This window comes from Mytilus trossulus, chromosome 12 (assembly GCF_036588685.1).
Source record: "Mytilus trossulus isolate FHL-02 chromosome 12, PNRI_Mtr1.1.1.hap1, whole genome shotgun sequence".
NCBI classification, from domain to species: Eukaryota; Metazoa; Mollusca; class Bivalvia; order Mytilida; family Mytilidae; genus Mytilus; species Mytilus trossulus.
Window position 1 is genome coordinate 27,420,826 of NC_086384.1, and position 13,747 is coordinate 27,434,572.

The 13,747-nt window shown below is 30.9% G+C and overlaps 1 protein-coding gene across 3 annotated transcripts in view; it reads right to left on the minus strand.

The window, feature by feature from the left end:
* LOC134693706 (solute carrier family 2, facilitated glucose transporter member 5-like) overlaps positions 1 to 13,747 on the minus strand; it is an 82,817-nt gene that overhangs the window by 17,560 nt on the left and 51,510 nt on the right. For all 3 annotated transcript variants that reach the window (XM_063554604.1, XM_063554602.1, XM_063554603.1), the window contains exons 3-7: positions 9,366 to 9,473; positions 8,111 to 8,406; positions 5,369 to 5,493; positions 4,058 to 4,198; positions 1,333 to 1,470 (exon numbers count right to left, since the gene is read on the minus strand). In XM_063554604.1, the coding sequence (XP_063410674.1) occupies positions 1,333 to 1,470; positions 4,058 to 4,198; positions 5,369 to 5,493; positions 8,111 to 8,406; positions 9,366 to 9,473 (808 nt within the window). The remainder of the gene's footprint in view (positions 1 to 1,332; positions 1,471 to 4,057; positions 4,199 to 5,368; positions 5,494 to 8,110; positions 8,407 to 9,365; positions 9,474 to 13,747) is intronic.

The following is a 13,747-nucleotide window of genomic DNA, read 5'->3' on the forward strand; positions in this document are numbered from 1 at the left end:
CGTTGTACAATGGGTCCGGAAAAGGTAAAATTGCCATAGAATAAGACAAATTTGTGCATACATTTCTCATCATTTGAAAAAGGATGTCAAAAATTTGTTTTTCTTATATTTGAAGAGAGCAATATGGATTCAAAATTATTTGATGTTTACAATTATTATACGAAAACTAGTATGTCATCCCCATCAAACCATACAATAATTATGGATTTTCTTTTGTTTCCCGATTAAATGCATCTAAGACAGAGAAAGATTTTGGCATACATATGTCGCTATATTTAGGAAACCCAGCCTCGTTTCATAATTCTGTAAACTATTGATATCAATACATCAATACAGGATAAGAAGAGAAAACAAGTTGACAAACCATGGTATTGACCCGGATAAAGGATGCACATAAAAAAACAACAATAATAAAAAAAAAAGTAAATAAAGACAATAGAAGTACTAGTATAGTATATATTTTGTTTATATAGATTAGACCGTTGGTTTTCCCGTTTGAATGGTTTTACACTAGTAATTTTGGGGCCCTTTATAGCTTGTTGTTCGGTGTGAGCCAAGGCTCCGTGTTGAAGGCCGTACTTTAACCTATAATGGTTTAATTTTTAAATTGTTATTTGGATGGAGAGTTGTCTCATTGGCACTCACCCCATATCTTCCTATATCTATATAATGTCTTCAACTGATTTAACTGAAACAAATCCGGGTCACAAACCAAAACTTAGGGGAAACAACGGAACAACAGAAACATTACTGTTACAAAAACAAACACCAATATACAAAGAAACAGACTACTTAATAACAACTGCCAAATTCATGACTCGGTACAGGTCATTTTGAGAAAAAAAATGGTGGGTTGAACCTGTTTTTATTGCTAGTCAATCATCCCACTCACATGGCAATGTTAAACATATTGCTTAAATGGAAAAAAAACACGTGACAGGAATCCGGTACAAATAAATAAACAAAATAATAGTACATTTCAACATATCAACCGCAGAATAATAACGAACAGCAAAAACTAATATACAACAATACGCAAGTACAGCACTATAGAATTAGGAATAGTTATTCGATGGTTTTCTAATCTTTTTGAGGTTACCTGATCAAGGTTATTAACTTGAAAAAACTACAAACATGTGATTGGACATCGGTAACATTTAATGTTTATCTTGCAGTATTCCCTTATTAGCACTCACACATAACAATGACACCAAACAATCGAGAGATGATTAATAAAACCCATTCGGCATGTCTAATGAAACAACTACTAAAACATTCTACTGATAATGTTATAAACCGAAGGAAGAATGAAGGATTAAAGCACATACCTACCTGTTCGTGCCTCCTCTACTTTCCCCTTTGTTATCAACAGATACCTCGGACTCTCAGGACAGAATGGAAGTCCAATTAGACAAACGATAGCAGGAAAAGCATTAAATATAAATACACCAGGCCAGAGTGTATCTGTACCTGCAAAAAAGGAGTCCATGCATATAATGTGATTAAGTAAGTGATAAGTAGATAGTGTGATATGGTTATGTTAGAGTGTTGATTAAACAAATTTAGCTAGAGTCTTGTGTCATTGCAATTGCTAAAGTCTTGTGTCATTGAAATTCGGCTCTTACTTTCCATGGATTATTAGGGCATTTCCGGTAGAGTTTGTACCGCTCAATCTGATTTAATCGCATGAATCTGTAACATTTCTCTGTTCGCTTTTGCTACTGCATACATGTCTTTGTCCAACTCCACCATTTACATGTTTGAGTTTAACTATTACGTTAGATTTAACTCGTAGTTTGCTTTGTGCGATCAACACTTTACTTCAAGCATGAACTACTTTCAAGTTTATTCACCTTTGTGTTGGGTTTTTTTAATTAATAATATGCTAATGCTATTATCAGACTGATAATGGCGTCTTAAAATTAATAAATAAAATTGAAAATAGAAATGGGAAATGTGTCGAAAGGACATCAACCCGACCAAAGCAGAAAACAGCCCAAGGCAACTAATGCGAGAAAAAAACATTTCATGAACTGATTGATATATTAGTTTTAGATGCATCCGTTTTTTATAAGTAGTTATTAGCTATGAACTAGCTGCAAGTAACTATGAGACTCTCCGGTCTGTACTAGATGTCCTTTTGTTGTGGGGATTTATAATTAACCAGCACGGTTCACTTTGTGTTTTTGCTAGATGTATTTCTATTTGCATCTATCTGACGAGAGAAGCCCTTTTCAACTGATTTTTATAGTTTGTTTTATAGTTTTTGTTTTTATAGTATGTAATACTGTTACAGCACTGTCCCAGGTTAGGGAAGATTTTGGCGCTTTCGATCTAGTTTAACCAATACATGTGTTATGAAGTTATGAAGATTTTTTCACCCAAGAAAATTTGTAACGGCGCACGAGGAAATCCAAACATTGGAAAGTGAATATGATACTGAGAAGGAAACATGAAGAATAAGATGATATACTTACAAAAAACTTTACTAACACCTAAGAAGTTGGAGGTTAAGATGATATACTTACCAAATACTTTACTAACACCTAAGATGTTGGAGGTTAAGATGATATACTTACCAAATACTTCACTAACACTTAAGATATCGGAAGTTAAGATGATATACTTACCAAATACTTTACTAATACCTAAGATGTTGGAGGTTAAGATGATATACTTACAAAAAACTTTACTAACACCTAAGATGTTGGAAATTAAGATGATATACTTACAAAAAACTTTACTAACACCTAAGATGTTGGAAGTTAAGATGATATACTTACAAAAAACTTTACTAACACCTAAGATGTTGGAAATTAAGATGATATACTTACAAAAAACTTTACTAACACCTATGATGTTGGAGGTTAAGATGATATACTTACAAAAAACTTTACTAACACCTAAGATGTTGGAAATTAAGATGATATACTTACAAAAAACTTTACTAACACCTAAGATGTTGGAGGTTAAGATGATATACTTACCAAATACTTCACTAACACCTAAGATGTTGGAGGTTAAGATGATATACTTACCAAATACTTCACTAACACCTAAGATGTTGGAAATTAAGATGATATACTTACCAAATACTTTACTAATACCTAAGATGCTGGAAGTTAAGATGATATATTTACTAAATACTTTAGTAACACCTAAGATGTTGGAAATTACGATTATATACTTACCAAATACTTTACTAACACCTAAGATGTTGAAAATCAAGATGATATACTTACCAAATACTTTACTAACACCTAAGATGATGGACGTTAAGATGATATTCTTACCAAATATTTTACTAACACCTAAGATGTTGGAAATTAAGATGATATACTTACCAAATACTTTACTAACACCTAAGATGTTGGAAATTAAGATGATATACTTACCAAATACTTTACTAACACCTAAGAAATTGGAGGTTAAGATGCTATACTTACTAAATACTTTTCTAACACCTAAGATGTTGGAGGTTAAGATGATATACTTACCAAATACTTTACTAACACCTAAGATGTTGGAGGTTAAGATGATATACTTACTAAATACTTTTCTAACACCTAAGATGTTGGAGGTTAAGATGATATACTTACCAAATACTTTACTAACACCTAAGAAATTGGAGGTTAAGATGATATACTTACTAAATACTTTTCTAACACCTAAGATGTTGGAGGTTAAGATGATATACTTACCAAATACTTTACTAACACCTAAGATGTTGAAAATTTAGATGATATACTTACCAACTTCTTTATTAACACCTAAGATGTTGGACGATAAGATGATATACTTACCAAATACTTTACTAACACCTAAGATGTTGGAAGTTAAGATGATGTACTTACCAAATACTTTACTAACACCTAAGATGTTGGAGGTTAAGATGATATACATACCAACAACTTACTAACACCTAATATTTTGGAGGTTAAGATGATATACTTACCAAATAATTGACTAACACCTAAGATGTTGGAAATTAAGATGATATACTTACCAAATACTTTACTAACACCTAAGATATTGGAGGTTAAGATGATATACTTACCAAATACTTTACTAACACCTAAGATGTTGGAAGTTAAGATTCCCACTGTGATGAACAACTGTTGACAGGTACCAACAGCTCCCCGTATTTTCTTCGGTGAAATTTCAGCTAAGTATAATGCATTTAGACTCAAACTCAAACCTGAAAATATCATAAAAAATCCATAAAAAATCATATCAAATTCATAAAAATTCCATAAAAATCATAAAAATTCCATAAAATAAAATCATAAAAAAATATAAAATTCACTTTTACATCTATGAAATTTAAACGACAAACAAATATTGCATTTAAACAAAATAAAAAACACAATTTACAATTTACAAATAGAGACTGTGTACAGTTAGTTTATTGAATGCTCTCTGACATAGTAGAACGATCTTATTTTATTCATTCTTTTTTTTCTTTCTATATAGTCAAATATATGTTTTTATTATACAATCTATCAATTAATTGCTAATACTTTTTTTTGTTATCGGATGATATTTCGACGTCATTTGGCAAATTTCGGAAAATATACCTCACTGGTACGTTTCTTTGTGTAAAACATAACAAAGATTTTGTGTATCCAACAAAAGAAGTATTAGGAATCAGCAAAATATATTATTAAAAAATACAAAACAAATATAACAACAAACGCATGTCTTCAAAGTTTTAAAAATAGTTTTTGTCTGTATGTCTTCTGTTGAAGTATATGATAAAAAGAACATAACATGTAATTTTTCATATCAGACCCCTTATCAGCCCATAGTCAAAATCATGACCTAGGGCTGAAATTAGGGGTCTGATATGAAAAATGCCATGTTATAATCTATATCTATCACATTGCTGAGTGGGTGACAATTTTTTTGAATGTTAGTACCCTCTCGTCCACCCCAATCAAAAATCGATAATTTAAAGGACAATTCATAGAATTGCGATAAGTAATTAAATACAATGCTTAAGTTCTACGTTGTTGTTCAGATTTTATTATTTGACTGTCAAAATAAAACATCTTTTGTTATTTGTTTCTATTTAAATAATAACCGTAACATTGTTATGTACGTGACGTCATAGAAATTACTTTTTTGTTTATATATAAATTTAATATAAAGACCATAATGATAATGATTCAGTATAATAAATATAAACTTCGCCGCTGTTGACAATCTTTTCTCGGGGTAACAATCTGCTCTATCACCCTCTCAGCTTTGTGTTATTTATATAATGAATCAATCATTATCACAAAAAGTAGTATTTTTCATATCAAAAAGACAATATTTTTGGAAAAATTCGGAAAGGCAAAAATTCAGAAAGGAATTTATTGAATACCATTATGAAGTCCTACAAGTGCCCTGTGAACTATGATAACTTCAAATGATTGAGCCGCGATAGGTATTCCACCAATCACTGCAGCTATCATCATGATGAAAGTGATTGCCATCATGCCACCTCGCCTGGAAATATAGAAATATAAAGGTACGTCAAACAAACTCAAACCATATAAATAACATATGCCACTGGACGATGAGCAGCCAACGATCAATTAATCTATTCGATTGGCGTTTATGTTCTGATGTTTTCCTATTACATATTTTATCGCTGTTTGAAGGGTCTGATATTATTCATCTTCAGACGTTCCCTTCAAACTAAGAAGTCATAAATGTCTGACACAACAATGCAAAAGTTCATGTTCAGTTTCAAAGATTCCGAAACTGCAATTAGGTCTATTGATTGCTAAACTTCTTGGAGGGTGTGAATGAGTGTTTACAAAATAGAGAATAATGGACAAAAATGAAAAAGAATAGAGCAAAATGACATCAAAAATAAGGAATACAAAAATCTAGACCTTCTACTAGGACATATTTGAAGTCGTAACTTTTCCGGAAGCTTAATCACAAAACTTGTCTTGATGAGTTGATTGACTAATTTGAATATATTAGCTATTTCAGCAAATTTTAAATAAATACATGATTTGACACTAAATAGATATCAATCGCATGTGAAATTAATTAAAGTTTTTAAATGTCAAAATTCTTTTCAAAAAATCTGCAAGTATCTTTAAATTTCGATGCTATGTTGTATATTTTGCTAAAAGGACATCGTGTCACTTGTTTTAGAAGTCAACAGGAACATATTCTGGTTGCTTATCTTCTTTCTCTATATGCTTTTTTGCATATTTATTTGTTTTTATTATGATTAAGATTATTTCACAATGTAAACAGTTGTATGTTGACATTTTACCTATTATATCTGTTTGCTTTGTTCACACGTCCTTGTCAATATAATAAATTTAAAGCGACTGGCATGTACAAGTAAAAGGTTTAGCTAGCTATAAAACAAGGTTTAATACACCATTTAAAAAAAATGTCTGTACAAAGTCAGAAATATAACAGTTGCTGTCCATGCATTTGATGTATTTGAGCTTTTAAGTTTTCCATTTGATTAGGGACTTTCCGTTTTGAATTTTTTTCCGATCTGAGTATTTTTATGATTTTATTATTTTGAACAAGTGTGCGCTTTAATAAATACGGATGGTTGTTATACAAGTACAAGACGTCGTGCAGTTTATTTCATTGAACTTGAAATATAACAGACCATTCAGAATTATAAATTAAGTAACGCTTATCTGAGAGTGTGATATATCAATTTGTTACCCCTCGAAAAAAACATTGTCGACCTCGGCTTCGCTTCAGTTGAATGTGTAGTTTTTTTTCTCGGGGTATCAATGTGCTCTGTCACCCTCTTAGTTATGTGTTATTTATATATTGTTTCTCAGATGTACTGAGTAGATGTTCATTTAATATACTGAGTAAGAAGACAAATTCAAACAATTTGATTGGACGAAAAGTTGTAAGTATGTGCTAAGTGGTTTTAGCTTTTTCTGGTTTGGTTCTTATCCACTTGCTTTTCTTTTACAAACTGAAATTACAAAAGCTTTTCATTTTCAAATAAATGGGAATTTGTCCGTGGTTCACAGATGATGCCCCCGCTTGCATATGATGTTAAAGAGGAATGTAACTCAAGAATGTTAAAAGTGACGCTACCCACATATGTATCTGATCTGAGTTTTGTGGTAATAAGCATTGTATATTAGTTTCATAACATTTGGTTGCAGAACACTTATGTAAAAGAACGGGAACGTTAAAAAAAAATTTACATGTGAAAAGCTCTAGAACTGTAAAAGTGTAAAATTCAGACTTGAACGGTGTTTTGTGGTATTAATATGCATTGTGTATAAAATTCATAATATTTAGTTGAGGCAAACTAAACTGAGAGGACAGAAACGAAAATTAAGCATTTTTTCCATTTGAAAAGTGCTTAGCTCCATCATAATAAACTTGACGCCACGTATATTCAAAGTTAATCTGTGTTTTGTAGTCATATATAATGTATAAGTTTCATAACAATTTGTTGCGGCAAACGAAAGTCAGAGAAGGAAAACTAATTTTGGGATGTAAGTACAAGGGTAAAACTGTTTGCACCCCCGCTTCGGCGTAATGTTGAAAGTCATATAGTGACATAGTGTTTCTCATCTGAACAACATTGCATCGCAAACGGTTAGTTATATCATTGTCATATAATTCGACTACTTAGTATATCTTTTTTGGATTTAAATCTTAGTCTATAACTTTATAAAATTTGGTACTCTTGATATTTAATAAAAAAAAAAAAAAATACATCATCGGTCTATGATAATTCTAAGTCAACTTTATATTGTTGAAATAATTATTGATCAAAATACCAATTATCAAATAAACATGGTGAAGTAGGGGGCTGTGTCGTTAAACAGTCAAACAAGACTATTTCAACAATTGTTTCACTAGCCTATTAACTCCAAGACTCTGGTATTTCAAATCGTGCGTGGCAGGTGCATTCGACTCCAATATGAACTGGCTAGTATTGTGAGCATTCCTTTGGAAGTTCTGTGGTTTTCTCCGAGCACCCCAGCTTCCTACGACAAAAAAAACTGACCGCCACGAACCAGCCAATAGTTTCGATAGTGGAAGAAAAAAAAACAATCAATAAATAAATTAAAACCAAGCTTCTTATCAAATCAATGAATAACGTTACCTTCCAAGTCTTTCAGCAAGTTTTCCTGACATAAACGACCCGATCATTCCAAATAATACAAAAATTGAAACAGTTATTGACCATAAAAGCTCTACAAAATCGTCTTCTTCAGAATATTTTTTCATTTGTTCTAATAAGCTCATGGACGTATTTGTTGAATTAGATACTGGACCTAGTGCAGTAGTAGAGGCGGTTCCATTTTGTGCAACTACCAGTGATATGTCGCTTCCATCCCAGTCTTTTGGTATTTTGCCAGCCCTTTCCCACAGAACTTTAACGTAGAAAAATCTCATTACCTGTAAAAGTAAAAGTCATATTTAAGAATTGAATGCTTTGTTTTGTAAATTTATTGGGGTGTAAAAGCGTTGACCAAATATTTTCTAAAAATGTACGCACGGTCAACGCTTTGACAACCCTATAAAGTTACAAAAAGAAGCATTCAATACTTATAATTACATTTTTTAGCTAGGATCATGAAAACACAATTTTTATCCCGTTTTATATATTTCACCTGTGCACTTTATTGTGGGACCTCGTGTCATCATGCATGATATTTTTATTGTCTAATGCAATTGTTTACGGAATAACATGTGATGTGTAGTTTGCCAATCAGAATAACGTATTATAATGAAACTTACATCTAATGTAATTATGTATGAATAAAAGAAGGTTTGTGTGGATTCCATGGGTCGAAGCCCTCTTTTCTGTTTCTTTTGTTAAAATGAGAACCAATACAACCTATTCATGTTGATAAGTTACATGTACAAGTTTCGAATTCAGTGTTTTGTTGTCGCTTTTCGTTATTTGCAATGACGTTGTCAGATTTCTTTTCGACTTGTAAGTTTTAATAATATAAATGTCTGTCCCCTTGGTTTTTCTGACCTCTTTTTAACACAGGTTTGATATGCTTTATAAGTAATATGACAGTAAAAAGCCGCTGTTTTTAATCTATGCAACTTAGAAATTTCACTACTTCTTGAATGTCTACTTTTGGTTTATTTGGGCAATTTATTCATGCCAGAAAAGAGTGGCTATATTTTTCTCAATTGTATTTTCAACTACATTGTTGTATATTCAACTACATTGTTGTATATTCAACTACATTGTTGTATATTCAACTACATTGTTGTATATCCAACCAAGTATTAGTCAATCTTGCTTTTTATTTCTTATCTTAACAAACACTGCCACCAGTGGCTTATTCAACAAATTATTTAAAAACAAATAGAAATTGACTTATATAAAGTACACTCACCCCCGCAGGATTGTTGACATCTCCGATGCTGTATCCATAGAGGAAAGAATTTCCAAATACGGCGATAAATATACTAAATAAAAGGGTTCTTGTATATTTCACCTTTCTCTGAAAAGAATAACAAACACAACTAAAATTTCGTGTTTTTTTGTAGTCGTGAGAATAATGGTCTAAAACGATTGTATAATTCACAATTCACAATAACTTTTCTAGACTCTAAGCGACTTATTAAAAAAATACATATTTTATAAAAACACTATAATGTATTGAACTCAAAATTAAAATTGACTCTTTTGTTGTTGTTTTGTTGTGTCACTATCATCTACATTTACATTTGGGTTTGTGAAGGATGTAGTCTTGTCAGGATTAGGATTTTTGTCAGATGTTCGTACATTTACTTCTTTGTTCTTTTGCTAGGATATAGGGTACAATAGCTTGCCCTATATCACCAACTTTTTTTTCATAGAAAATAGCTTATAAAAGGTCATAATTTTTTTAATTTTTTTATATAATTTTTATATCGAAAAACAATTTTATCGGATGAATCTTTTTAAAAGTATAAATACAATACAAATATGTACAAATATTGTATGATAACATAATTGTATTTAGAGATAAAGTAAGAACCGTGTATTGAAATAGTTATGAGGGTCTAGATTGAGTTTACAGAATAGATAATCTACTCGACATTCAGCATTTGAATGCTGAATGGGCACTGATAATGCGATATATGCTTTTTCACCGAAGCAGCGTTAAGTAAACATCAACACTTAATTTCCCCTCCTCTACGGTGGAGACATTTAGATACAGAAAGAATAGAAAAAATGGCCTAAAGATTTCAATATTAAAGATATAAAGGATCCCCCTCCAGAGACTCGCATATCAAACATCTGATCAAACATTTAATTACTAGCAACATTTTAACATAAAAAAACGTAACCTGATCAAATTTAACTTTACAGGAATAACTGTTATTAAATGTCATACTAAGTTTTATCTTTTCCTTTAAATTGCTGAATTGTAAATGTATTGTAACCGGAACCAAAATCTAACCTTCATATTCAAAAAGGTATTTTGTAGATTCTGATACGGGGATGTGATGTTTTAGACGCATTGACAATTAAGACAGTTTTTTGGTGATGGTGATGTGTTTGTAGATCTTTATTTACTGAAATTCTTGCTACTTACAATTTTCTATATCTATAATAAACTTGGCCCTTTCGTTACAGAGGAAAATGTTTTGTAAACATTTACAAAAATTTACCAAATTAATGAAAATTGTTAAAAATTGACAATAAAGTGCAATAACTCCTTAAGGGGTAAACTGACCATTTTGGTCATGTTGACTTATTTGTAGATCTTACTTTGCTAAACATTATTGCTGTTTTCAGCTTATCTCTATCATAATAGTATTCAAGACCCTTTGGGCCAGGTGAGCTTAAAATGAATCTTTCGGTGGCTGGGTGTTACCTTTCCACGGCAGTTTTAATATAGCGTCGTACTATAGTACATGATATATAAGGCATGCAGATGTTATTTTTACAGATCAGCTAAATGAATATATAAATATAAGGACCAAGTGAGCTTTTCTCATCACTTTGCGTGATTTACAAAAATCTTCTCCTGCGAAACTACAAAGCCAAATTTAACCAAACTTGGCCACAGTCATCATTTGGGTATCTTGTTTAGAAAATGTGTGCGGTGACCCAGCCAACCAACCAAGATGGCCGCCATGGCTAAAAATAGAATATAGGGGTAAAATGTAGATTGTGGCCTTTAACTCTGAAACCAATGCATTTAAAGCAAACCTGACAGGGGTTAAATTGTTATCAAACCACTATCTATCTGCCCTGAAATTTTCAGATGAATTGGACAACTGGTTGTTAGGTTGCTGCCCCAAATTTGTAATTTCAAGAGATTTTGCCGTTTTTGGTTATTATCTTGAATACTATTATATAGAGATAAACTATAAACAGCAATAATGTTCAGCAAAATAAGATTTACAAATAAGTCCACATGACCAAAATGGTCAATTTGACCTCTTCAGGAGTTATTGCCCTTTATAGTAATTTTTTAACAATATTCATTAATAAGTGATAATTTTGTATTTTTTTAACACAATAATTTCCTCTGTTACTAATCATGCTAATGGGCAAGGTTCATTATAGATAGAGATAATTGTAAGTAGCAAGAACGTACAGTAAAGTAAGAAGTTCAAACTCATCATCATCAATAAAACACAATTTATGTCAATGAGAAATAAACAGCTGCGCCATGAGCGCTGATACGCCCGACATCTTATGTGGAAGTTATATGCAATAATCATAAATATTTACTGAGAAAGTTTTAAGCAATAACCATATATAGTTTTTGAGACACGGCGGGACACCCCCCACCCTGTTTTTTTTTTTTTTTTACAAAAAACTAATTATCACTAAAATAAAATTTTGAATCAAAACCAAAAAGTATACAGATCTTTAGATTAATATAACAAAGAAGTGTGTGTAAAGTTTTAAGCTATAATCATAAATTATTTTTGAGATACGGCGCAACATGTAAAAAAAACCCTCCCCTGTTTAACAAAATACTCAATAATTCAAAAATAAAATTTTAAATCAATACCAAAAAGTATACAGATCTTTAGATCGATAAAACAAAGAAGTGTGTAAAATTTTAAGCAATAATCATAAATTGTTATGATACGGCACAACATGTAAAAAAAAACCTCCCCCTTTTTTACAAAATACTCAATCACTCAAAAATGAAATTTTGAATCATCATCAAAAAGTATACAGATCTTAAGATTAATATAACAAAGACATGTGTAAAGTTTGTAGCAATAATCATAAATCCATTTTGAGATATGGCGCGACATGTAAAAAAAAAACTCCCCCTTTTTTACAAAATACTCAATAACTCAAAAATTAAATTTTGAATCATCACCAAAAAGTATACAGATATTAAAATTAATATAACTAAGAAGTGTTTAAAGTTTTAAGCCATAATCAAGAATCGTTTTTGAGATACAGTGCGACATGTGAAAATAAACAGCTGCGCCATGAGCGCATGATACGCCCGACGTGTGTGGAAGTTTTATGCAACAATCATAAATAGTTTCTGAGAAAGTTTTTAAGCAATAACCATATATTGTTTTTGAGACACGGCGGGACATGTGAAACCCCCAACCCCGTTTTTTTTACAAGAACTAAATATCACTTAAATAAAATTTTGAAAAACAAAAAGTATACAGATCTTTAGATTAATATAACAAAGAAGTGTTTAAAGTTTTAAGCAATAATCATAAATTATTTTTGAGGTACGGCACGACATGTAAAAAAAACCTCCCCTGTTTAACAAAATACTCAATAACTCCAAAATAAAGTTTTAAAACATCACCAAAAAAGTATACAGATCTTTAAATCAATATAACAAAGAAGTGTGTAAAGTTTTAAGCAATAATCATAAATTGTTTTTGAGATAAGGCACAACATGTAATAAAAACCTTCCCCTTTTTTACAAAATACTCAATAACTCAAAAATGAAATTTTGAATCATCACCAAAAAGTAGACAGATCTTAAGATTAATATAACAAAGACATGTGTAAAGTTTTAAGCAATAATCATAAATTGTTTTTGAGATATGGTGCGACATGTAAAAAAAAAACTCCCCCTTTTTTACAAAATACTCAATAACTCAAAAATAAAATTTTGAATCATCACCAAAAAGTATACAGATATTAAGATTAATATAACTTAGAAGTGTTTAAAGTTTTAAGCCATAATCATAAATTGTTTTTGAGATATGGTGCGACATGTAAAAAACCCTCCCCCTTTTTAAAAAAATACTCAATAACTCAAAAATAAAATTTTGAATCATCACCAAAAAGTATACAGATATTAAGATTAATATAACTAAGAAGTGTTTAAAGTTTTTAGCCATAATCAAGAATCGTTTTTGAGATACGGTGCGACATGTAAAAAAAACACACCCCTGTTTTAGTTACAAAGTGCCGTAACTCAAAAAGTTTTAATTTTATTTTCACCAAAAAGTATACAGATCATTTGACCATCATAAGAAACAATTATATTAAGTTTCATTAAATTTGGATAAGTCGTTCTCAAGTTACGGTGCGACATGTTTACGCGACAAAATTTTGACGGGCGTATAAAAACCAAACCGCATAGTCAGGTATAATAGGCCTCGAACTGACAAATGTAAAACAAATCAAACGAAAAGACAATGCCCTAATTGTTGAACAAAATTGAACGAAAAACAAATATGTAACACAGCAAAAATCGACAACCACGGAATAAGAGGCCCCTCATAAAGAACAGTACGCACGCATGAAAATTTCATACAACAAAATCTCATAATTTTGCAC